The sequence below is a fragment of the Schistocerca americana genome, chromosome 4 (genome assembly GCF_021461395.2).
Source record: "Schistocerca americana isolate TAMUIC-IGC-003095 chromosome 4, iqSchAmer2.1, whole genome shotgun sequence".
Taxonomy (NCBI): domain Eukaryota; kingdom Metazoa; phylum Arthropoda; class Insecta; order Orthoptera; family Acrididae; genus Schistocerca; species Schistocerca americana.
The window spans coordinates 452,123,143-452,149,193 of NC_060122.1; the positions used below are offsets into that span (position 1 = coordinate 452,123,143).

The following is a 26,051-nucleotide window of genomic DNA, read 5'->3' on the forward strand; positions in this document are numbered from 1 at the left end:
ATTAAAATATATTCCCATAATTACAGAAGGGTAACATATGTTATTAGTTTCAGTTTTCTGATTTTGTTTCATTTCCACATTTTTGGCAGTCAATTACCTTGCAGAACAATGAAGTTATTTGTATAGTTTTGCAAAATAAATGTGGCTTTTATTAATCCTTTCGCCAGAGGCAGTCAGTTTACTAAAAACGAAGTGTTTCATTCTGCTCTATTGGCTATTTTCACTGAATTTGAAGTGCATATTTTCATCTTCTGGCACATATGGGCATTATGCCACAATAAAGAACCAAACATGAGATAATAGAGTACCAGCACTCCAAAAAAATTTGCATCCCGAAAACTGCACTGAAATCTTATTATCATGTTGGGGCCTTTCTTATGGTGGATATGGACATATGAATGTGCACTATAAGCCGAATTATGCGTTTTAGTATGGCGTACAAAATCCCGCTGCTCTTGGAGTATCCTATTTCTTTTATGGCGTCATATAAGATCTCTTAATACTATACATGTACGAGTATACAAGCTTCCTATATTATCATAGCCGCTCACACACAGTAATGGCTGTATTGTGGCGCTCTTGGGCAGCTGCTGAAACAAAGCAGTTTCTAACAGGTCATGGGAAATTATTTCAAATGGTGCTTTGAAAAGTGCTAGTTTCAAAGTAAATTTCCTTTCACACAAGATGAATTATGTTATGTGTGTGAATGCACAATGAATTTCTTAAATCACGGAGTGTTTGACTCTCGTTTAAAACTTAACACTTTGAGGAATAGCCACGTAGAAGAATTTCAAGCTGAGAAGACAAGACGTTAATGACATTATTTAAAATATTTCTGGCACATTTGTGTGATGCATCTTAAAAGTGTAACACATGTAAAAAAGACCAATATTATATGTGAAAGCTTAGCTTTTCTTGCAGCTTATTAATCTTAAAGACTCAATATTATATGTGAAAGCTTAGCTTTTCTTGTAGCTATACTGTGTGCATTAATTTCAAACTTTAACTTTCCCTATTTGTGTGTTCACACTACTTTACAGGGATGTTGCTATCTGCTGACTACGTCACATGTCCTATGCTCTGAATATCTGCTGTCATCGGCTGGCGAGATCACGTGACATGAGCTATGACTGGCTTACAAAAACGCATTTCAGTCTTTATTTCAATGTTTCAGAAACTAGCATGTGCTTCAAATCTATACTTTCATAATATGAATACAAAAATATGCAGCATATCATAATAAGAAAATATGCAGCATAAATGTTGCTGCAGATCACAGATCTTTCCAAAACTTTATTGCCGAGTGTTTTTGTTCTCTGAAGTTCCACCTCTACCATTCAAAGGATTGATATTTTTACAATCCAAGGGAAAGTACACTGTCACTTATCATGAAAAAAGTGGATTTTTCATCTTCGAAGAGGTATATTTTCACGTGGGAAAGTGTTTTTAACCGGGAAATCTGGGAAAAATCTAGATAACATACATGCATTACTTAATATTTTTCATGTAAAATTATGTCTTCTTGCACAAGATTTCAAAACATGTTGGGAAATTGTGTCCACATTCCCACTCCTCTCCCCTAGCCTTCAACATCTGGTCGTGACCACAGTCTAAAGAAGTGGGATAGGTTGAAGGGTGAAGCCACGTTAGAATAACTTTAGAGGCTCCTCAGTCTTCAGGAATTTATTAAGTTTTGTACCGCTGAGAACAACCAAGCCCATTGTAGATGATGTGTAAATGTGACTGCTGGTGATGTGATTATTAAAACATTAATCTTTGTAGTTTTGTAAAAAGAATGTTAAGTAGCTAGGTCACCACCAGTGAATAGGGTTTGTGAATCCAGTAATTTCGTGAGTTAGTACCGTTATGAGTTCAGGAATCGCAGACGCTTTAACTCATACATAACCTTATAATTGTTTAAAAAAAAGAGGGAGGGACAATTGCAGTGACATTGAAGTTTCAGTGGCGGTATCAGTATAAAATTTTCTTTGGTTTCCAAGCCACAATATGTCAGAGATAAAATGCTGGTTTTCAATGATTGTGACAATCTTCTTCAGCAGTCAGCTACTGACAGAAAAGATAGTGAATATCGTTAAAAGGTCGAGCTTTGCTTTAACGCGTGCATGACATGACATGAAAACTGAGAGAATTTTCAGAATGAGATTTTCACTCTGCAGCGGAGTGTGCGCTGATATGAAACTTCCTGGCAGATTAAAACTGTGTGCCCGACCGAGACTCGAACTCGGGACCTTTGCCTTTCGCGGGCAAGTGCTCTACCATCTGAGCTACCGAAGCACGACTCACGCCCGGTACTCACAGCTTTACTTCTGCCAGTATCCGTCTCCTACCTTCCAAACTTTACAGAAGCTCTTCTGCGAACCTTGCAGAACTAGCACTCCTGAAAGAGAATTTTGTTCTGCAGTTGTGTAATGAAGTATAGAATAAGTTCAGAATAATGTAAGATGATGCTAAAACACACACACACACACACACACACACACACACACAGACAGACAGACAGACAGACAGACAGACAGAGAGAGAGAGAGAGAGAGAGAGAGAGCTACTGAACAAACTTTCCACAAATCTGAAAAGGAAAATGGACCACTTGTAAGAGGGCTCCACATATTTATTCTTAACACAAGCATTCTAGTAAAAGATAATCATTTGGTTCCATTACATGCTAATTTGTTAACTGTTGAAACCTGTCATTGTTTCATGATGTATACTACAATGAAGATCTATTTATACAAAATAAGTTGCCCATGAACAGTTATGATGTGGGGAGAACATGCAGTAATCACTTGTGACACACTTTTACAGAGTCCACAGGGTGCCAGCCCTTCAACTCTTTCCCCAACAAGTCTCGCATCGAGGCCCACGGGTCGGTTTTCATTCACTGGTTCGCCTCAAGACTCCCAAGGTCCTAGTCCGGGCCATTCACCCAGTGCAAGACGAAGGCATTATCACCAGCCTCACCTGCAGAACCTTGTCATGGGTGGCCCACAGAGTCCTGGTTCACTAGCGCAGGCTACGGTAAGTGATTAAACTTTACGTATTGAACAACATATTCAAAGGTTTGGAATGCTATTTCAAATGGTTGTAGTTATTATTTGTATATATGAAGTGAGGGTGTTGACATGTAGAACATTTCCACTTCTGATACAGTTGACAGTGTACACATCAGTTACCGCATCAGTGGAGTTTTAGGAAGTGTTTCGAAAACAGTTCATAACTGCAAGTCAATGACTGTAAGCAATACTGGAGACAGAAAGACGAGGGAATGATGGGAAGTGGAGTGATTCATTTGGTCAAAAATTGAGGGTGAAGTTGGTGGTGGTGGTGGTGGTGGTGGTGGTGGTGGTGGTGGTGGTGGGGGTAAAGATACAAGGGGAAATGAATGTTTATGAAGTATCTGAGAAGAAATTAACTATCATTGTGGAGTTGTCATTTGTTACTTTTAAAATTTGTACCATGATAAAGTGTGCATGTTTCTTAAATTTAGGGCTAATGTCTGATGTGAAAACACTCCATTAATATGATTGATGATTATTCTGGCACCCACTTAAGTGTGTGAGTAGCCAGATGCCAGTGTACTGAGATTTGGTGTGTGAGTAAGTTGGGCACAGAAATCCCAGAGATATGTGCGAGGCTTGGTCAGATTGAATGTTAGTGCTACAGAAGTGCTGTTGTTATGGTCTTCAGTCCTGAGACTGGTTTGATGCAGCTCTCCATGCTACTCTATCCTGTGCAAGCTTCTTCACCTCCCAGTACCTACTGCAACCTACATCCTTCTGAATCTGCTTAGCGTATTCATCTCTTGGTCTTCCTCTACGATTTTTACCTTCCACTCTGCCCTCCAATACTAAACTGGTGATCCCTTGATGCCTCAGAACATGTCCTACCAACCGATCCCTTCTTCTAGTCAAGTTGTGCCACAAACTTCTCTTCTCCCCAATCCTATTCAATACTTCCTCATTAGTTATGTGATCTACCTATCTAATCTTTAGCATTCTTCTGTAGCGCCACATTTTGAAAGCTTCTATTCTCTTCTTGTCCAAACTATTTATCATCCATGTTTCACTTCCATACATGGCTACACTCCGTACAAATACTTTCAGAAACGACTTCCTGACACTTAAACCTATACTCGATGTTAACAAATTTCTCTTCTTCAGAAATGCTTTCCTTGCCATTGCCAGTCTACATTTTATATCCTCTCTACTTCGACCACCATCAGTTATTTGCTCCCCAAATAGCCAAAGTCCTTTACTACTTTAAGTGTCTCATTTCCTAATCTAATTCCCTCAGCATCACCCAACTTAATTCGACTACATTCCATTATCCTTGTTTTGCTTTTGTCGATGTTCATCTTCTATCCTCCTTTCAAGACACTATCCATTCCGTTCAACTGCTCTTCCAAGTCCTTTGCTGTCTCTGACAGAATTACAATGTCATCGGCGAACCTCAAAGTATTTATTTCTTCTCCATGGATTTTAATACCTACTCAGAATTTTTCTTTCATTTCCTTTACTGCTTGCTCAATATACAGATTGAATAACATCGGGGAGAGGCTACAACCCTGTCTGACTCCCTTCCCAACCACTGCTTCCCTTTCATGTCCCTTGACTCTTATAACCACCATCTGGTTTCTGTATAAATTGTAAATAGCTTTTCGATCCCTGTATTTTACCCCTGCCACCTTCAGAATTTGAAAGAGAGTATTCCAGTCAACATTGTCAAAAGCTTTTTCTAAGTCTACAAATGCTAGGAACGTGGGTTTGCGTTTCCTTAATCTAGCTTCTAAGATAAGTCGTAGGGTCAGTATTGCCTCACGTGTTCTGATATTTCTACAGAATCCAAACTGATCTTCCCCGAGGTCGGCTTCTACTAGTTTTTCCATTCGTCTGTAAAGAATTCGTGTTAGTATTTTGCAGCCGTGACTTATTAAACTGATAGTTCGGTAATTTTCGCATCTGTCAACACCTGCTTTCTTTGGGATTGGAATTATTATATTCTTCTTTAAGTCTGAGGGTATTTCATCTGTCTCATACGTTTTGCTCACCAGGTGGTAGAGTTTTGTCAGGACTGGCTCTCCCAAGGCTGTCAGTAGTTCTAATGGAATGTTGTCTACTCCCAGAGCTTTGTTTCGACTCAGGTCTTTCAGTGCTCTGTCAAACTCTTCACGCAGTATCTTATCTCCCATTTCGTCTTCATCTACATCCTCTTCCATTTCCATAATATTGTCCTCAAGTACATCGCCCTTGTATAAACCCTCTATATACTCCTTCCACCTTTCTGCCTTCCCTTCTTTGCTTAGAACTGGGTTTCCATCTGAGCTCTTGATATTCATACAAGTGGTTCTCTTCTCTCCAAAGGTCTCTTTAATTTTCCTGTAGGCAGTATCTATCTTACCCCTAGTGAGACAAGCCTCTACATCCTTACATTTGTCCTCTAGCCATCCCTGCTTAGCCATTTTGCACTTCCTGTCGATCTCATTTTTGAGATGTTTGTATTCCTTTTTGCCTGCATCATTTACTGCATTTTTAAATTTTCTCCTTTCACCAATTAAATTCAATATTTCTTCTGTTACCCTAGGATTTCTACTAGCCCTCATATTTTTACCTACTTGATCCTCTGCTGCCTTCACCACATCATCCCTCAAAGCTACCATTCTTCTTCTACTGTATTTCTTTCCCCCATTTTTTGTGAGTTGTTCCCTTATTCTCTCCCTGAAACTCCGTACAACCTCTGGTTTAGTCAGTTTAAATTCCCACCTTTTTGCAGTTTCTTCAGTTTTAATCTACAGTTCATAACCAATAGATTGTGGTCAGAGTCCACATCTGCCCCTGGAAATGTCTTACAATTTAAAACCTGGTTCCTAAATCTCTGTCTTACCATTATATAATCTATCTGAAACTTGTCAGTATCTCCAGGCTTCTTCCATGTATACAATCTTCTTTTATGATTCTTGAATCAAGTGTTAGCTATGATTAGGTTGTGCTGTGTGCAAAATTCTACCAGGTGGCTTCCTCTTTCATTTCTTACCCCCAATCCATATTCACCTACTACGTTTCCTTCTCTCCCTTTTCCTACTGACGAGTTCCAGTCACCCATGACTATTAAATTTTCGTCTCCCTTCACTATCTGAATAATTTCTTTTATTTCATCATACATTTCTTCGTTATCTGCAGAGGTAGTAGGCATATAAACGTGTACTACTGTGGTAGGCGTGGGCTTCGTATCTATCTTGGCCACAATAATGCATTCACTATGCTGTTTGTAGTAGCTTACCCGCATTCCTATTTTCCTATTCATTATTAAACCTACTCCTGCATTACCCCTATTTGATTTTGTGTTTATAACCCTGTAGTCACCTGACCAAAAGTCTTGTTCCTCCTGCCACCGAACTTCACTAATTCCCGCTATATCTAACTTTAACCTATCCATTTCCCTTTTTAAATTTTCTAACCTACCTGCCCGATTAAGGGATCTGACATTCCACGCTCCAATCCGTAGAACGCCATTTTTCTCTCTCCTGATAACGACATCCTCTTGAGTAGTCCCCGCCCGGAGATCTGAATGGGGGACTATTTTACCTCCGGAATGTTTTACCCAAGAGGACACCATCGTCATTTAACCATACAGTAAAGTTGCATGCCCTCGGCAAAAATTACGGCCGTAGTTTCCCCTCCCTTTCAGCCGTTCACAGTACCAGCACAGCAAGGCCATTTTGGTTAGTGTTACAAGGCCAGATCAGTCAATCATCCAGACTGTTGCCCCTGCAACTACTGAAAAGGCTGCTGCCCCTCTTCAGGAAACACATGTTTGTCTGGCCTCTCGACAGATACCCCTCCGTTGTGGTTGCACCTACGGTACGGCTATCTGTATCGCTGAGGCATGCAAGCCTCCCCGCCAACGGCAAGGTCCATGGTTCATGGGGGGGAGGCACAGGAGTGCTATGTGTGTGTAATATATGCTGCTCAGTAAAACTTGAGAAGGACAAGATATATAAAGTAACAAAACATATTAGCAACTCGGTGGAAATGAGTGAAAGTGCAGGGGCATGTTTCCAGAGGTCTCCCAGCTGGGCACAGCAAACTGGACATCACATTGCATGAGGTCAGTTTGACTGTAGGGCCTAATGAGGCCAGCTTCTCAACATGAGGCAGTTATAGGAACAGGAAAGACAGTGTGTATTAATGAGCAATTATGGTGCACTGTGCTGGTGGTCTTCATTACAACTTGGCCTAGAGGCAATATTTGGATGAGATGTCTGGGGGAAGAATATCGAGGAAACTGGAAGGAGGGTGAAGCGTGACGAGTGTGTAGCTGACGAATTAGGTATTGCCCACAGCATTGTTTCATGTACATAGGGAGCAGTGCTGCCAGAAGGAGAGGAGATTGGTCAGCCATAGTCAACTACAGCAGCAGATGACCATTACATTGTGTATTAGGCAAGAAGGGACTTGATTCAAATAGCAGCTGCTGTTACAATCATGTTTAACAGGATTACAAGGATACAATTCATGCACCATGGTGGTATGACTGCATGAATGTGATCTCTCAGCCCGATGACCAGTATGTAGTGGTTAATAAAAAATAAATGGAGAAGAGAGACCGTGAAAAAGGGAAAGAATGAAAAGCAAATCGGACTTCGTATTGCAGAAAAGCTGTCGTACTTCGTGATTCAGAAGAGCTATTGTTGGGGTGGTCCTTGTGGTGTTTTCGAGCAAAAATTAAACCAATTTCCACTACAAAAATTATTGAAAAAGAACAGAGAATAACAAAATGTAACTGACAGGGGGAAATGGCCTAGATAAGAGTTCATCCTTTACCATGTTAACATGTCTCCTTTCGTGCGGCTTCCAGGTCTTCAAAAATCTACTTCATTTCTGCGTGAAAAGCCTGCTCCGAAATCTTGCAATCGTCCAGGAATCACTAATTTATACAAATAAAAATAATCTTGATACTGAATGCAATTTAATTTACTTTGCTACTTCCATCCTCCGAATTTCATAACTTCCACAATATGTCTACACATTAAAATCAGATCAAGACTAGCTAATAAGTTTTTTTGACGTCTTCATCAGATCACGTCTGCCTTAAGCTCCGGCTATCAAGAGACCAACAAGAAACGGATAGAAAAACAAAAAAGAGTTACAATTTTAGTATTTTCTCTGCCGTCGAGTGCTCATATCGCTGCGACGGCACAATTCATGTCTGAGGGAACGAGTGCAGCGCGGCGAAATTCAAAGTCCCGCTACATCGCCCCCTCGACTGTCACGCTAAAACATTTAGCGTGGCAGGCTAGCAAACCTAAAAGTCAATACATGTATATTTTCATTGGAAAGGCCACGTGCATCCATAGGGGATAAACTTTGCCAACACTTACTTTCTAAACCTATATACTAAATACAATTATTACAGTTTTGATCCTTTTTACACAATTAATATATATTTACATACAGTTTGTTTGAACAAGCTGTTCGCCAGCGCAGTTAATGTTGTGCGCTGCCAGCGTTGGTTTCCCAATGCATCTCTGGCAGTACGTAGTCTTTGCGCATGCGCAATAGCATCACTGAATTTCTCGTGCTGCAGTTTCAAAATTGCTGTGTTATGACAATCTTGCACAGTATTCACTTTCACATAGTGTTCATTACAAGTTGTTATTCCAGCATAAATGGCGTGTTAAGTCCGGTGACACCATAAGATTGAGCATGTGCGTGATCTGAAGCAACGTCCATATCTTCTGTTACGACACAACACTCCATGTCCTTGTGCGTTTTCATGACTATTGTTCCCGGGGCATATATGGTCGATGTAGTTTTTATCATCCACATCGCCTACGACAGGTGCTGAGTTTATTGTCTCCAAAGCATCTGAAGGCCGGCCAGGAACAACGGCGTCGATGCTCGCAAAGGTAGGTGTATCATCACGTTGTTTACACTCGCCAACAAACGTTCATTTGCAGTGTGAAAATCCTCATTATTGTCGAAGTAAATTGCAGTTTATATTGGTTTACAAAGAGTTATTTGGTTTATGCACCATAAGTTTCACAAATAACACAAAAATCGTCGTTTATAACGTTGAAAGTTTAACACAGTTTGCAATACTTTTTTGCCATATTTACATTTTAACAAAGTTCACTGTGTTACATAGTCACTGTGTTTACATAGTTAATTATGAAAGCTTACATTTCGTGGTCACATTTCAAAATATGTTGGCAGTATGCAAAGTTTTAACACATATACAAATACATATAAATTTACAAGAATATGCATGTGAAATATTTACACAAAAAAAAATTATACTAAGTCCCATTAGCTTTCTTTTATTGGGGTATTAATTTTTTTTATTCAGGTTTGGGCGTGCCAAGGGATATCAAACTTAATATATAACGCACGGGCTTTCCTTCATTTATTATTTATCTATTTCTTTTGATTCCCTATCTTGGCTAGTGGTTGGCCAGGCTTGTAATGCCATCAATATTCATGTCTTTTTTATTCATACCTGAAAGTTTACTGTCACACAATATATTCTTACATTCCACAAACAAACAATACCCAGCTGCAGGAGGTAGTAGGATAATGGAGAAAGAAAAAAAGGTAGAATGGAAGAAACTATTCACTACCTATAAACTACCAAATCCTACAGCTAATACATAAAAAGAGAACATAATACATTATAACGTTTGCATCACCTTCAAGGGGTGTGTGAAAGGAGGTGCTTACCATTTACCAAATCATGTCCTTACGTCAAGTCTGTGTAGTGTAACATCATGATTCTCTGTTTGTGTTCTGACTGTTCATATGACTAAGTGTATTATACATTAACATATCCTTGCATGAGTAAATCACATAGCTGCTCAGTACTTCCTCGATATCTCCACTTCTTGTGGATACCGTCTATACAAATGGAAAATATATCTCATAGAGATTGTCTCTCTCATAATGTGTATTATACAATGACATATCAAATTTCCTCTCAAGAGTTCAACCATGAACTTTCTTCTACTTTAATGAAGGTTAAACATCATGTATGTTGTGTGTGTGTGTGTGTGTATATATATATATATATATATAATCATTTCTTTCTATAAAACATAAATAAAGAACATAGTATTATAATTGACAGTAAAATGTCTCTTTCTCAGTGTCCGTTGCTCAACGTTGGTTGCACGGGTGGTCACTGCTCCTTTGCACTTACCTTGCATACCTGAAAAGTCAAATGTTGTCTTCAAAGTAGATGTAATTTTGTCATCTGTTCGCTTAAGTGGAGGTGTTGTACGAGTCGCAAAAACGGCCTTAATAACTCTCCTATCTTTTGCTTCCTCAGGGTTTTCTGTTGTGTGTAAGTATAATAAAGGCTAACATGGCACTAAATTTCACTTTCGTAAAAAAAATGTTATACAAATGTATCCACATGAGGGCTGTGTAAAAACTATATTTCAACTGAAGTTCCTTAAAATATCATTCTCCTGTCTGAACACGAACTATAAATGTTTTCTTCCACACAATGGCTTAACAAAACTTAATGAAAGGTTACTAAGTTACACTTCTGAAATGAATTAAAGCTAATTTGTTTCCAAGTTACATTCTTACTACACTTCTTTCAACAGCTGTAATCATCATTACGCTCACTCTGCTTTTCTTGCATTCGTTCATTTTCAAGGGCACTGTGAATAGATTCACATTTAATGTCTTGTACTCACGTGTTCTAACTCAACACAAATGTTTTCTTTCAAACTGAAATTCTTATGTAATCATAAAGATGTAGGCTGTTTACTCACTTCTCTATGTTGCACAATATTACCAAAACATTCTCACTCATTCCTTACTCACATATTCATCATAATATATATATCCTTATACATTAAACATATTCTTCATCAGACATTAATATATCACATACGTCGGGCCATTTGGCACTTCCATTCTCATAAAACTCCCATAATATTTTCCTCAAATAATCTCTCTCCATCAACTACTTCACAGTAACGTACCTTCTTATATTAACTTAAATATTAACTCATTCATACTGATCATTCATTCTTACATCCTCATTAATTCTGCTACATACCTATGTCATTACTGATCACAATAGCTATTATCTCCTGTCATTAGAGTGCCTTGAAATAACTAACTAATTGTTGATTCACCTTATAATTTACAATTAACAACAAATGTAACCTGTGTAGATCTCATTCCTATATGAAAATCTTTTCTCATTCAGTAAGTGTACTCACCTGGGTTTACATTCTCTTCATAATTATGTGTACAAGTGTAACTGCAGTATATAATTTCCATAAATTAACATTTGTTTTCTTAGGCTGTATAACTTAATGTTCGTGTATTCAATACAAATATTTACGATCTCGTTTTCACAGCAACTTGCTCATGTTCAACTTAGTTATCATTATATTATGTTGTTTTATTGCACAAAGGGTTTCAAATGTCTGTGGGGATGCAGCTCCCTCGGCTTGTGAGATAACGGGTATTCTAGGGAGTAACAACCTGGGTGAGGTATGCTTGCTATTCTGAAAGGACCTGAATATAATAGCTGCCATTTTCTGTTCAGTTGTTTTAATTTTGTAGACTTGGGATGTGAACGCAAAAGAACAAGGTCATCAACCTGATAGGTTTGTTAATTCCTGTTTTGCTGTCATTTTGTCGTCGTACCTGAGGAAACAAACCGTCTCAGCCGTTGCGCTCTTACAAAACCTCACGACCAATGCACGAGCGCTTAGCTCGGTCGTCGACTGTTTTCCGTCGTCTGCTGTGTTTGGCCGGTTCATTGACCAGCTCCACTGTCGGTGATTGTTAGGATTGTTGTTGTTTTGGTGGTAATTATGTCTGTTATATGGCATGTTCCTGTCAAAGTAGCCCGGGTTGTACCGGTTATTCTCACGTCTCCTATTGCGGTTGTTGTTGTACTGTCTGTGATTTTCATTTTGCCTGTAGTTACCATTTTGATATGGGTGATAATTATTGTTCTTATTATTATTCCATGAATTTCTGCGGTTGTTCCTACCGTCATACACGTTTCCATTTGAATATGTTGCGCGCGCAGGCATTGTATTGTGTCGCAGCGCGGACGGATGGTTCCACCAACCACCGTCCCTACGGTTCCTTTGGGGTGGGTGCTGATTTTGGTTACTAATATGCGTAAAATTTGAATGGCGTGAATCGCCTCTGTAAACTACGTCCATTTGATCTAAGAAGTTTAAGAAAGTCTTAACGTCATTCTCCGGTACTCCTATTAATCTGTCTCGGTATGGAAAGGGTAAGTGGCTCTTTAAAGTGTCAATTATCGCTGGCAAGTCAGCTGGTTTGGACCAGTACAGTGTTTTGTCTAGGTACCTCTCAAAGTATTGTCTTAATGTCTCTTTTTTAGGGTCATAGGTCTCGGGGTTGCACACTTCTCTCCTTAGACTCTGTTGCTCATTCTCGGCCCAGAATTTGTCCAAGAAGGCTTGTTCGAACTGTTCAAACGTAAGGCACCGCCGTTTCATAGCGGCACTCCACTTAGCTGCTCGTCCTCTGAGATTGGTGACGTATCTGATTTTATCGACTTCTGACCAACTACGTAGAAAAACACCGTCAAATGATCTAATAAACACAATAGGGTGGACTTTGTGCTTGTCCTCACTGGAAAATGTCTGGAAATACCCATGTCTTACAAACGTGTCATCGGCCATGCCGGTTGGCATAACTGTATTGATGTGGTTTGTGTCAGTTGCTACTCTAGGTGTTGTATCGTAATATTGCTCGTTTGGTGGAAAAGAAGGTGGCACATTGTAGTTTTGATTGGAAATAGGTGATTCCACAATAGGTGTTCTGTCTGTGTCATTAGCCATGGTTTTAGCTGTTCTGTCGTTCCCTGACGATGCGTTTGCACCAATCGCCAAACACGGCACAACATTGTCTCGTAATTTTGTCACTTCGTCTTCTGTGTGTTTTGTCTCGTCTTTAACATGTGTCTTTGTTTTCGAAAGTATGTCCTGTGTAATTGTTTCACGTTTCTTGCCCAGATAGTCGTCACACAATTTACATTCATGTACAATTCTCTCGGCCATGTTGGTGTCGTCGTTTAGTGACGCGAGGTCCGCTCGGTCTTCTAATTTTTCTATCTTTTCTTTGAGGTGGGTTTGTTCAAGAACTACCATTGTGAGTTGTTGGGTAATGTTTCCCACTTCTTCAGTCAGCTTTTCTTGGGTGGAGCTAGCTGAAGTGTGGGCCTGAGCTAACTCTTCCACACGGGTGTTCACTTCCTGCTGCACATTAACTATTTGAGTTAACTGATTCTCACATCGGGCGATATTGTTTTTTGTTTCATGTGTGAATGTAACCAAAGTTTCTTCCTGTTTAGTGACTTGGTCGGACAATGTCTCAAATCGCTGGCTGAGCTGTTGAGTGGTGTTATTTAATTCTGTCATCTGTTTTGTCGTTCGTTCAAAATTTTCGGTCATAGTACGGTTTAATACGTCAAATTTTTCGTCGCTTTTATCTAGCCTTTGTTTAAAGTCCTGACCAACTGCGTCCAGTTTTGCGTCAATTTTCTGACTAATGTCTCGTTTCATGTCTGCAAATAACTCTAATAGTCGGTCCAATTTGTCAGTTTCCTGCATCCGATTTGTGTCACATTGCTGAATTTGTCTCATATTCGGTTCTGACATTGATGTTAACAATGGTGCTGACGGTCTAGTCTCGCGTCCATTCCACATTTCGTCATTTAAAGACACCATCTGTGTATTATCACAAATGTTGCGAGTTTGAGGCAAAATCATTGCATTGATCTGTGAACTCATCCATGGAGGGAAATGCGGACTTTCTTGTTGGTTGAAAGATGAATCTACTTCTCTTAACTCATCTGCCGAAACTCTCTCTACCTTACCGCGTTCCGTTGTAATAGGATGTATAATCGTAAGTCAAAAAGGGAATAATATAAGTCTGGTTAATAAAGATTTGACTCAAATTTAGGATTAAATATTTTCTCGTCAAATGTAAATGATTGCTCTATTGCAAACAATGGTTGAGAAAGATGCAGCAGGGCGGACAAAATTTTTCGTAACAAATGACTGTTTGGCAGTCAAATTCATGATCTTCATATGCTACAACAATACTATAATTACCACAAACTACAATAGAGATAGATAATTTTGGAAAAATCTAGAAGAAAACTACAGGATGTTTGGAAAAGGAAAAATGGATTCTGCAGTTGGCTATTGAATGTTTGAATGAAACATAATTGTGTGACTCACCATTAAATTTTCTGGCCTGCAGCGGCTGGTCAAACACTTCTGCGTAAATCGTATTCGTCAAAATATGGATTTTCTTAATACATCTCCATCGGATAATCACCAAAAGGTCTCAAAATAACAGTTTTGCATCAATATATGCCATGAAAAGAAAATAGATTGAATTAGTTACAAAAATTCTTTACAATATTGTTGTATAATCATTTGCTTAGGTACAACAAAGTTGCTGTTTTCGTTACCCTTTAAACTTCAGGGTTTTTGTTTATTCTCTGTTGGGGAAAAAATACAAATTAAAGTTTCAAATTTGCTCAAAAACTACACATCCGAAAATTGCGTCCTGTCACGGTCGCCAGTTGTAAAAAGCAAATCGGACTTCGTGATTCGGAAAAGCTATTGTTGGAGTGGTCCTTGTGGCGTTTTCGAGCAAAAATTAAACCAATTTCCACTACAAAAATTATTGAAAGAGAACAGAGAATAACAAAATGTAACTGACAGGGGGAAATGGCGTAGATAAGAGTTCATCCTTTACCATGTTAACATGTCTTCTTTCGTGCGGCTTCCAGGTCTTCAAAAATCTCCTACTTCATTTCTGCGTGAAAAGTCTGCTCCGAAATCTTGCAATCGTCCAGGAATCACTAATTTATACAAATGAAAATAATCTTGATACTGAATGCAATTTAATTTACTTTGCTACTTCCATCCTCCGAATTTCATAACTTCCACAATATGTCTACACATTAAAATCAGATCAAGACTAGCTAATAAGTTTTTTTAACGTCTTCATCAGATCACGTCTGCCTTAAGCTTCGGCTATCAAGAGACCAACAAGAAACGGATAGAAAAACAAAAAAGAGTTGCAATTTTAGTATTTTCTCTGCCGTCGAGCACTCATACCGCTGCGACGGCACAATTCATGTCTGAGGAAACGAGTGCAGCGTGGCGAAATTCAAAGTCCCGCTACAAGTATGTTGTGTTCCGTTGATACCTACACATTGACAGAATGGTTTGCAATGGTATCAAGAGCATAGGGACTGAACCAATGAAGAATGCAGTTGCGTGTTGTTCTCAGATGAGAGCATATTTAATATGCGTAGTGATGCTGGACATACCTTTGTATGGTGAGAGATGGGAGCAAATAACACACCCTGGAACACTGTCGAACATAATCATTTTGGTGGTTCAGGTGTTATGGTGTGGGGAGGCATAATGTTGGATGGGCACGCTGACCTCCAAATCTTTGAACACAGTGCAATCACCGGACAATTTTATTGTGAGACTGTACATATTCCCCATGTGTGTCTTTTCAGAGGTGTTTTGAGCCCGGGCTTAATTTTTTTTTTTTTTTTTTTTTTTTATGACAATTGGCGGACCACATTGAGCAGTACAGGTATAGGAGTTTTTGGAATGAGAGGATATTTGGCAAATGGACTGGCCTGCCCATGCCCCCAACTTACAGAGCACCAAGCACACGTGGCATGTGTTGGAGAGATGTATTGCAGCGTATTCATGTGCCCCAATGATTATCCAGCATTTGTCAACCATCTGGTGGAGCAAGTGAACACCTTACCCCAATATATCTGTACCAACTTTCTCGACAACATGAGAGCATGTTGCAGAGCATGCATTGCATATCAATTTCTGTTACATTCTCTATTGTACTGCAGTAGTTCTTTTTATGTATGGAGAAAGTTTTATTGGTCTATGTTACTTGGCAGCAGTGCATTGTCTGGAAGTTACTTTTGCACTTAAGTTTTGCGCACCAGTGTGTGTGTGTGTGGGGGGGGGGGGGGGGGGGGCGGGGGGGGGGTTGTCGAGTGGGGATGGGATGGGATGTAATCAGGGTGCTGGCTCAGAGAAATTTATGACTTTATTGAGGTATCTGTAAATATCTGTTTCACATTTAAAGAAGATGCATGTTCATCAATAAATATGATTATTGGTTGACTGCATTGGATTTATTTAAAAGCTTGACACATTTTTAAAAATGTGTTAGTTGTCACAGTAATTCGAGACTTCAAGCAACTTTCCAAACACATGAGTAATGAACAAGAAATTAAATAAATTTCATGGCACTGAAAGACTTATTAACTCTTCAAAAAGTATCCAGCAGCTGAGAGAAGATGTACTTCAGTGACAGGTACATGAAAAAGCAAAATTCTAAACTCCAGCTTGCTGTGTATACAAGTGCTGGCACATCTGATTCTTCAGTGTACCATCACGTGTAAGACAGGGTTGTGTCCTCCATCTCCAACTGCACAATATCTATCCCGAACATATCATTAAGGGAGATCTTGATGGTTGGACTAATGCCGTTGGACTAATACATCTGCTATTCAGCAACTCGGTATTTACAGGCATCCTTCTTCTTGTGTCAGACAAAAAATTCTCGAGTTCTTGGCCATATTGTTAAAAGAGGTGGGGAAAATTCAGAGAAAAAAATTATGGAAGCAAAGACAGAGAGCACAAAACCGAGGGGCAGAGCTGTGAGCAGGTTTATAGATCAGATAAAGATCTCCAGTTTACCTCTTCAGCATGCTGTAAAGAAGCTGGTAATCATTCAGGATAAAGACACTTGGTTCATAAGGTTGCAGCACTCACAATGCGCGTGATAACTTGTAGTGGTCATGGTGAATCAGAAGAAAATAGAAATCACCTGTGATACAAATGCAGCTTAAGAATGGAATATAACATTGTTTTCAGAGAATTGTCGTCATTCTATGACTGTCTCTCTCTTTAGTGACAGTTTAATAATCTGATATTACTAACTAGCATTAAGTGTAGAATCTGTTTGGCTTAATAGCTTAACACTGCTGTGGATAGCCTTAGAAATGCATCACTATTAAACACAAATTGCTCATTATGGAACAGTAGTGAAGTCCCACTACATGCTGCTTGGAGTAAACTTCAGACTGATCTGAGAGATAGTGATACATTTCTTCACACTGAAAGTTGCAAGCCAATAAATTCCAGAGTGGATGCCAAGTCTGCTGTAAGCAATATACAAATAGTCCCAGTTTTATAAAATGAAAATGCAAGTCCAAAGTGGAATAATCAACACACTACCGTTCCGGCAAATAAAGAAATGCTTCATGTAAGTACACAAAGGGCTTGTCCATGTGAGGCGTACCTTTTGGCACCCATGTGACTCAGTGACTTTACCCTGCCCCTTATTGTGGCGACTAACAGAGTCCACCTCCTTCTCTACTGCAACTCCATCATCTCTGCTTTGCAGAGGTACAATATATCCCAGGTTGAGAGACAAAATAAATGAGACACGAGGTACCAGTTAATTGACAGGTAGGAGTTGTCATTACTGGCTTATCTATTGAAATTAAAATAAAACTGCCAAATGTCCTTCCTTCACTGCCTAGAATAAGCCAGTGCCATTCATGCAATTTCATTAATGTATTGTTATGCTTGAGGCACAAATAAATGTCTCTCCTTTATTCAAGGGTTTTACTTGTATGAGGGGTGACATTGCAAAACCTGTCCTACATACCCTGTTATTGTCTACACTCATGTCTATGCATATATAATCAGCAACCTTTAGCAATATGAGCTGTAATATGCCCAGTAACTTTGTTACACATTTATATTGGCATAGCCACTGTACAATTATTACTTAGAATGAATTCCTATGCAAAAACACTCTACCAATAATGCAGTATCCTCTTTCAGAACAGACTGCAGAATATAGCAGTATTTACCTTGGTTCTTATTTTATCATTCTCACCACCTGAAGCTCATCTTCCAATACCTTTACATTGGAATCTTGATTTGGTTTGATTTCATTTACATGGGAGACAAAACAAGAGTGAAAATGAGTTTATTGCATGGTTTCTCTCCGTGTCATTCTAGTAAAACCAGACAATGGCCTTAAAGAATAGTGGGAGACCCTTTACAAAGGCTTTATTAGACACAATTTCTTCAGGAATTAATGAACCATATGTTCTGTATATTTTGACCTCCGATGCTTCACATTTGAAGACTAAATGTGGTCCAGTTCCATTCCCCTCACCACATAGTCTACACTTAGAGGCTTCTTTCTGTATGTCCATTGTGTGGGGGTGTTTCCTGAAGTTCCCACGGCCAGTCCTTAGTCCTACCATGACTGACGACTGTTCAAGCCCCGGGATGCAGAACTTCACTTGAAACACGGTTTTGGCATCATTAGCTTTCCATGTTTTTGTTTTTGTTTCTGAATCTTAGTCCAACATTCTGTTTGCTGCTCATGATGCTGCTATGTAGCTTTGATTTTACCATTGCCATTGTGAAGATTAGGGTGGGTTCCAGTCCAACAAATGGAGTTGTTGCACTCTAGTCAGCCTATCAGCTTGTTCATTGCCACTAATTCCTGAATGACCAGGGACCCACTGCAGTTTTGCCATGTTTCCTTACGCTATTCTTCCAAGTGGTGATCTTGTTGCAGGAGCTGATAGAGATCTCAAAATGGCTTGGCTCTTTGAATGAATGTAGATGCCAGGCTCCTTGTAGCACTCATGTAAATTTTCCTCCGGGGACACTCTGATAGCAAATGTCTCTGCCTGGACTACTGTGACCAGTTTCCTTATAGAGACTGTACTCTCTAATGTAGTATCTCTAGTATCCCAGCCACAGCTCCTTCCTCAGTTTTCGATCTTTCAGTAAACCAGACTGTCTCCCGAACGATATTGTGGTTCATGCTTCCACTATTCCCCTGTTCCAGTTGTTACATTGAAAGGTTCGTTGAATCAACTGGAAGCCAGCATTTTCTCAGCCATGTGCTTACCACATTCATTGTATTAGTGTGGTAAAGGTTTCCAGTTTCATGCCCCTTCCACTGCCTCCTTTGTAAACCAGAGGTGTAATGGGAGGCGTGTCCAACATGTTCTCCTTCCCAGCAGTACATGTGCTGCTAATTTGACCGGTTATGGCTAGGGAGGCCAATCTCTTGACCTTCCCAAGCATCTTACTGCTATCTGCTATACCACTTTATTCCACTATACTGTATCCCTACAAATTATCATAGTGCTTAGAGTTCAGTTTTTACCGCAGGCCCTTCTAATGGGCACGAGAGGACCTTTTGTCATGGAACATATATTATTATGTGAGGAGTTCAAATTATTTTTGCTTTCAGGGTTACCCACAAACACTTCTCTTCCCCCCCAGTACTGGTAGAATCTTGTCGAAGAGCTTAAGATTGCAGTACATGTAAGGATATGCTTCCTAGTGAACAGTGCTATAACAGTTTTCCTTGGACTGATCCTTTCATTTTGTTTTGTGCACAAGTTTTGCACACTGTTAATGGTACTTGCAGATTTGGCAAGTATTAGTGTGACTAAATCATCTGTGTAGTGTCTAGTATTTAACTCTTCAATGAGTTCATGTACCATGTTCCACAGTAGTGGGAACAAAACCCCTCGTGTACACCCAATGGTGGTGTTGACCATTTTTTTCATTCATTGTGATGGCTTCTACTATTTGTTTACTCACCATGGTCTTAATCCACCTGTGTATGGTGATCTCAATGTCATGGTCTTTTACAGCTACAGAAGATGCAGAGAGCAATTTCCTGGAAGTGTACAACTTGTACCATTTTTCCGACAAGTTGATGAAGTTCTATTTCACTTGATTCACATAGCAAATATACATGTTGGTTTTCATGGAGAGGAACATCAGTTACTTTCCCTAATATGCACATAACCAGTTTTTCTGACATCTTTGTAAGAATGGAGGACAGACTGATAGGCCTCAGGTCCTTAGCCTTGGCATGACCACTTCTCCCTGGCTTCTGAATGAAAATACCTTCTCTGGCCGCCAAGTGCTAGGAATGACTCCTGCTGCAAGACTGACTCTGAACAGTCTGCATATGAGACTAATTAATCCCCCTCCTGCTTGTTGGAACAGAGCTGGAAAGATTCCATCTAGACCTGGTGATTTGAATGGTTGAAATGTTCCCACCGCCCACGGGATTTTTTTGAAGTCAACACAGTTTCTGCCAGATTCCCAGTTCGACTGCTGGTTGCCTGTAAACCGATACATCACAGAAACTGGATGTTGGTCTGTGTTATGTGCCAGAGTGCATTGAGGGAATGAGTCATGAGGAACACACTCAGTGTGTCTTGTGCACTGTCCTTATCTTCCGACCCTCCCTCTTCCTTAGAGTGCCTCCTGGATTTATTGGTATTCTTTGGAGGATTCTTTGAAGTCGGGCCTTGATATCTGTCCCTTCGAGCTCCTCAAAGATTGTTTTTGGCTAGGGCTTTCTGATGTTTTGTACATTGGCCTTTCCTTCTTGTGAAGTTGGACTGCCTTCTCACTTGCTTCCTTTGCAATTGCAGATTATTGGTTGACCAAGGTATAGTCCTGTTTGTGAACGTCTTGGTGATCGGACAGTACTCGTTAAGTATGAGGTTATAATGGCAGTTTTAATTTCAGATAAGTGTGAGGTAAGGTCTTTCCTATATGAGTCCCAGTCTGTCTTTCTAGAATTCCTGTAGCACATGATGTGTTTAACATCCATTTCAAACTCAAATTTAATATACATGTGGTCAGATAATGATGGTTCAATTACCGCATGCCATTATTAGATACATTAAGATGGACTCAATAGATATGTCAGTTATTTCTTTGCCACTTCTGCTCCTGATGATAGGTTACTACTCTTATTACAGATATCTGAATTATTCTTCAATAGGTATCCCAGTAGGTATTCATGTGTGCTGTTTGTGTTGCTGCTTCCCCACACTAAGTTGTAGGCATTTGCATCACAACTAATGAACATTTATTCATTTAGTTGCATTCATTATTCTACAGTCTCCTCACTTCCTCAGTGGGTGTACATTGTCCTTGTAAGGAAGGTAAGCTGAGGCCAATAAAAATTTCCTCTTGCTTCCTTCCTCATGCTGTTACCTTCACTAAGTCCTTGCAAGAGAAGTTCATCACTGATATGAATGAAATTCTATTATTGACATAAATGCGTGTGTGTGTGTGTGTGTGTGTGTGTGTGTGTGTGTGTGTGTGTGTGTGTGTTTTAAAGCATAAATCAGCTTATCTCCATTTCCTTAGAGGCCTGCCTCAGCTTTGTCTGGATCCAGTTATCCTAAGAAGTGGCTGTAACAGACTCTTCCCTTATTTTTTTGCTCCCCGTCATGGAAGTGGAATAAGTCTGTTTACCCCCTTCATTCTGAGACAATTTTTTTTTTCAGATGTCTTAGGTTAAAGACATTTTAATTCCCTGCATTTATGTGTAGGAAGTCATTCTTTGCCATTCATTTCTTTTTGTTCTGTGAGAAGTTTTGTCCTCTGAGCCGCAGACAAAGATTTGATTCTCAGTGACATTTTCCACTTCTTGGTCTGGTCTGTCAGTTGATCCAGTTGCAGAAAGGGCTTTCGCCAGTTCCAACCATAATGCTTGGGTATTTCAGATGTCAACAAGTCCATCAGTTTTTTAATTAGATTAGATTAGATTTACTTTCATTCCAATTGATCCGTAGTGAGGAGGTCCTCCAGGATGTGGAGAACATGTCAGAAGAACAACAATACATGACAAATATTTACAACTACAACAAATAAGCTAATGTACCATTCCACTGGTCCCAAGTGGAATGATCGTCATTTTTTAATGAACACTATATGAAAGAGTCATTTTATAAATACTAATGCAATGAATTTAAAATAAAAAAGCTTTTTATTTATTAATAAGGTAATAAACATGTAATACAACTACTATAATACTTATTTACAATGAACACATTACTGCACTGAAAAGTGGTGCAGAAGTTAGATTGTTCTTATATACAAATCAGTTGGTTTTACTGAGAAATTCATCAATGGAGTAGAAGGAGTTGGCCACCAATAAATCCTTTAGGCTTCTCTTAAACTGAATTTCATTGGTTGTTAAGCTTTTTATGGCTGCTGGCAAGTTATTGAAAATGTGTGTTCCTGAATAATGCACACCTTTTTGTACAAGACTAAGTGACTTTAAATCCTTGTGAAGATTATTCTTATTTCCAGTATTGATTCCATGAATTGAGCTGTTGGTTTGAAAAAGTGATATTTTTAATGACAAATTTCATTAAGGAATAAATATATTGGGAAGCAGCAGTTAGTATCCCTAGTTCCCTCATATAACTCTTACTGCACGTTTTTGTGCCCGGAAAACTTTAGCTTGGCTTGATGAATTACCCCAAAAAATAATCCCATATGACATTATGAAAGTAAGCATAGTACGCCAGCTTTTTCATTTTTATATCCCCTATGTCTGACAAAATTCGCATTGCAAACAGAGATTTGTTAAGATGCTTCAGCAGTTCTGTGGTGTGCTCCTCCCAGTTGAATTTATCGAGCTGTAATCCCAAGAATTTAACACTGCCCACTTCTTCTATCTTCTTGTCATCGTATGTTAGACATATACTCGTGGGACACCTCTTACAAGTTCTGAACTGCATGTAGTGTGTTTTTTCAAAGTTTAGTGACAAAAAATTGGCTAGGAACCAGTGATTAATGTCCACAAATATTTTATTGGCTGATCTTTCTAAGACTACACTTGATTTGCTATTTGTTTTCTGTGTTCTCTCTTTTTGTCCCATGAGAATGGGGCTGTATCAGGTAGACACCAGTGGTTTCCCACTCTGACATAAGGTTTATAACTGAGGACAGTTGTCCAGTACATCTGTTCACGACACATCTTCCCATGTGCCGCACACACTTTAGTGTGGATAACATCACATCTTGGGTTGAGGACGTAGGGAGTTGGGGAATGTCTGTGGAAATGGGTGTGGGAAGAGATGAGGCATTGTGGGAAATGCTTGATCAGGTTCATCTGTTGAGACTTGTCTGGTTTGGGAGACCTGCCAGAAGCTGTGCTGTTGCTGGTATAGCCCTCAGCTTTGCGCAAACACACAGGCCTCTCCCCCCACATAGCCAGTGCTATGATAAGATGGTGTCTCCTGGAGAGGTGTGAAGTCTTACTAATGACTGCATTGTCCTTTTCCTCAATAACAAAGCAAACAAGATTAGACACACCTGAGCTGGCTCTAACCATCCATCCAGTCTTACTTCTCACTAGTCTCTTCCCATTTTATCTATTGTTCTCTTGCTTAGCTTTACACTCACTGCAAAGATTTTTTTCTATGATTTGTCATTTTGTATCTTTTTGTACATGAACGGTTTTGAACTCTCCTCAGGCATTCAGCTAGGCACATAAGATGTGATAGACACATGCTGGATGAAACGCATTCGGCTGTCAAGAGAGCAATGCATGATGCTTTCAGTGACTGCTATAGCAGGATATCATCAAGTGATCTTTCACAGAACCCAAAAAACTTCTGGTCCAGTCCCTCGTGAATGGGACAGGGACTGAAACTGAGGGTAGCAAAGCAAAAGCTGAAATGCTTAACTCTATTTTCAATGTTTCTTTACAAAGGAAAACCCAGAAGAATTGCCCAAATTTAATCGTGGTACTTCTGAAAAGATGAATGAAGTGAGTGTTAGTGCCAGTGGTGTTGAAAAAACTGAAATCATTAAAATTGAACAAAGCTCCAGGCCCCTTTTACTAATTTTAAACTATTGTAAATTGCTTGAACATAAAACAGAGCCCAGTTCTTGGAAAAAGGAACAGATCACACCCGTGCACAAAACTACTGTCCAATATCCTTGACATAGATTTGTTGTAGAATCTTAGAACATATTCTGAGCTCAAACATAATGAGATATTTTGAACAGAATGACCTCCTGAATGCCAACCAACATAGATTCAAAAACATCGATCATGAGAAACCCAACTCGCACTTTTCTCACACAACATACTGAAAGCTTTGGATCAAGGCAAGCAGGTAGGTGCAGTTTTTCTTAATTTCTGAAAAGAATTTGACTCAGTACCACACCTATGCTTATTGTCAAAAGTATGATATTATTAGGTGTATCAAGTGAAATTTGTGACTGGGTTGAGGACTTCTAGGTAGGGAGGGCACAGCATGTTATCTCAGATGGGGAGTCACCCTCAGATGTGGAAGTAACTTCGGACGTACCCCAAGGGAAGTGTGCTGGGATCCTTGCTGTTTGTGTTATGTATAATGACCTTGCAGATAATATTAATATTAAAATCAGGTTTTTGCGGATGATGCAGTTATCTATAATGAAGTACTATTTGAAAGAAGCTGCATAAATATTCAGTCAGATCTTGATAAGATTTCAAAGTGATGGAGAGATTGGCATCTTGCTTCAAATGTTCAGAAACGTAAAATTGTGCGCTTCACAAAACGAAAAAACCTGGTATTCTATGACTATAATATCAGTGAGTCACTGTTGGAATCACCCAACTCTTACAAATATCTGGGTGTAACACTTCTTGGAGATATGAAATGGAATGATCACATAGGCTCAGTTGTGGTTAAAGTAGGTGGAAGACTTATTGGTACAATACTGGGGAAGTGCAATCAGTCTTCAAAGGAGATTGCTTACAAGTCACTTGTGCGACCCATCCTAAAATATTGTTCAAGTGTGTGGGAACATATGAAATAGGACTGACAGGGGTATTAACCATATACTGAGAAGGGCATTATGAATGGTCACAGATTTGTCTGATCCGCGGGAGAGTTTCATCAGAGGCACTGAAGGAACTGAATTGGAAGACTCTTGGAGTTAGATGTAAAATATCCAAAGCAAGTCTATGAATGAAGTTTCAGGAACCGTCTTTAAATGATGTCTCTGGGAATGTACTACAGTCACCTACATATCACTCACATAGGGATTGTGAGGATAAGATTAGAATAATTACTGCACACACAGAGCCATTCAGTCAATCATTCTTCCCACACTCCATATGTGAATGGAACAGGAAGAAACCCTAATAACTGGTACAGTGGGATTTACCCTCTGCCATGCACCTCATGGTGGTTTGCAGAGAAGAGATGTAGATATTTCAGTGAGCTGACTTGTTGCTTGCTGTGCTCAGGCAATCTGGGTGACATTGACTTCTGCTGGACATTGTCTCTGTCAGACATTTCTCAGTAGAACAACGTGTAACCATAATCATCTGAGGATAGCTAATAACCATGTAGACAAAGGCAGAGGTCTGAATAGATGAGAGGAGTTTTTAAGTTTTCTCCCTACCCCTGCTCCGTCCCTCCTCCATCCTGGATCCCCCCCCCCCCCCCCCCAATGTTCCCAATGTTAATTTCATTGTGTTTGTACTGTACCCTTTCTTTCCAACACAACATTTGTTTTTAATGTTGTGTGTGTGTGTGTGTGTGTGTGTGTGTGTGTGTGTTGCAGAATGAGCTAATTTCATGTCTGACAGTTGCGACAAATATCAGTAGAAAAACAAGTAGATGATGCGGAGAACTTTGTAACACTGACAATAGCAGTCCATTGCCATTTGATTTTGCATTTGAGAGCTGAAACATGTGTAGTAGATAAAATTGAAAATCATGTTACTGCTTTACATAAAGCAGAGAAAATATATGGATCTCGTGGAAGGAATAGATTTTTTTTTCGTATGATGCTAAAGATCCAAATTCCATTTTTCATTGAACATCTGGAATTAAAAAAAAGAAAAAAAATTAAAAAAATAGAAATTTTTTGTGAATCATTGTTAAAAAAATAATACTAGTAATGAAGGCCAATTGATTAGAGCAAAAGTACAGCATTTACAAATTAGCAATATTTTACACCAGCACCTGGTCATGACACTCTGCCATTCTATTTTGTGTATTCCTTGGATAGTTGTCTATAACTGACGGTCCATGCAGCTGCCTCTACATGACTAACCAGTTATTATAAAACTATATTTTTGACAACGTGTTTTTTA

The 26,051-nt window shown here is 39.3% G+C and overlaps 1 protein-coding gene across 3 annotated transcripts in view; it reads left to right on the plus strand.

The window, feature by feature from the left end:
* LOC124613234 (CREB-regulated transcription coactivator 1-like) overlaps nt 1–26,051 on the plus strand; it is a 382,746-nt gene that overhangs the window by 159,662 nt on the left and 197,033 nt on the right. For all 3 annotated transcript variants that reach the window (XM_047141909.1, XM_047141910.1, XM_047141911.1), the window contains one exon: nt 2,824–3,036. In XM_047141909.1, the coding sequence (XP_046997865.1) occupies nt 2,824–3,036 (213 nt within the window). The remainder of the gene's footprint in view (nt 1–2,823; nt 3,037–26,051) is intronic.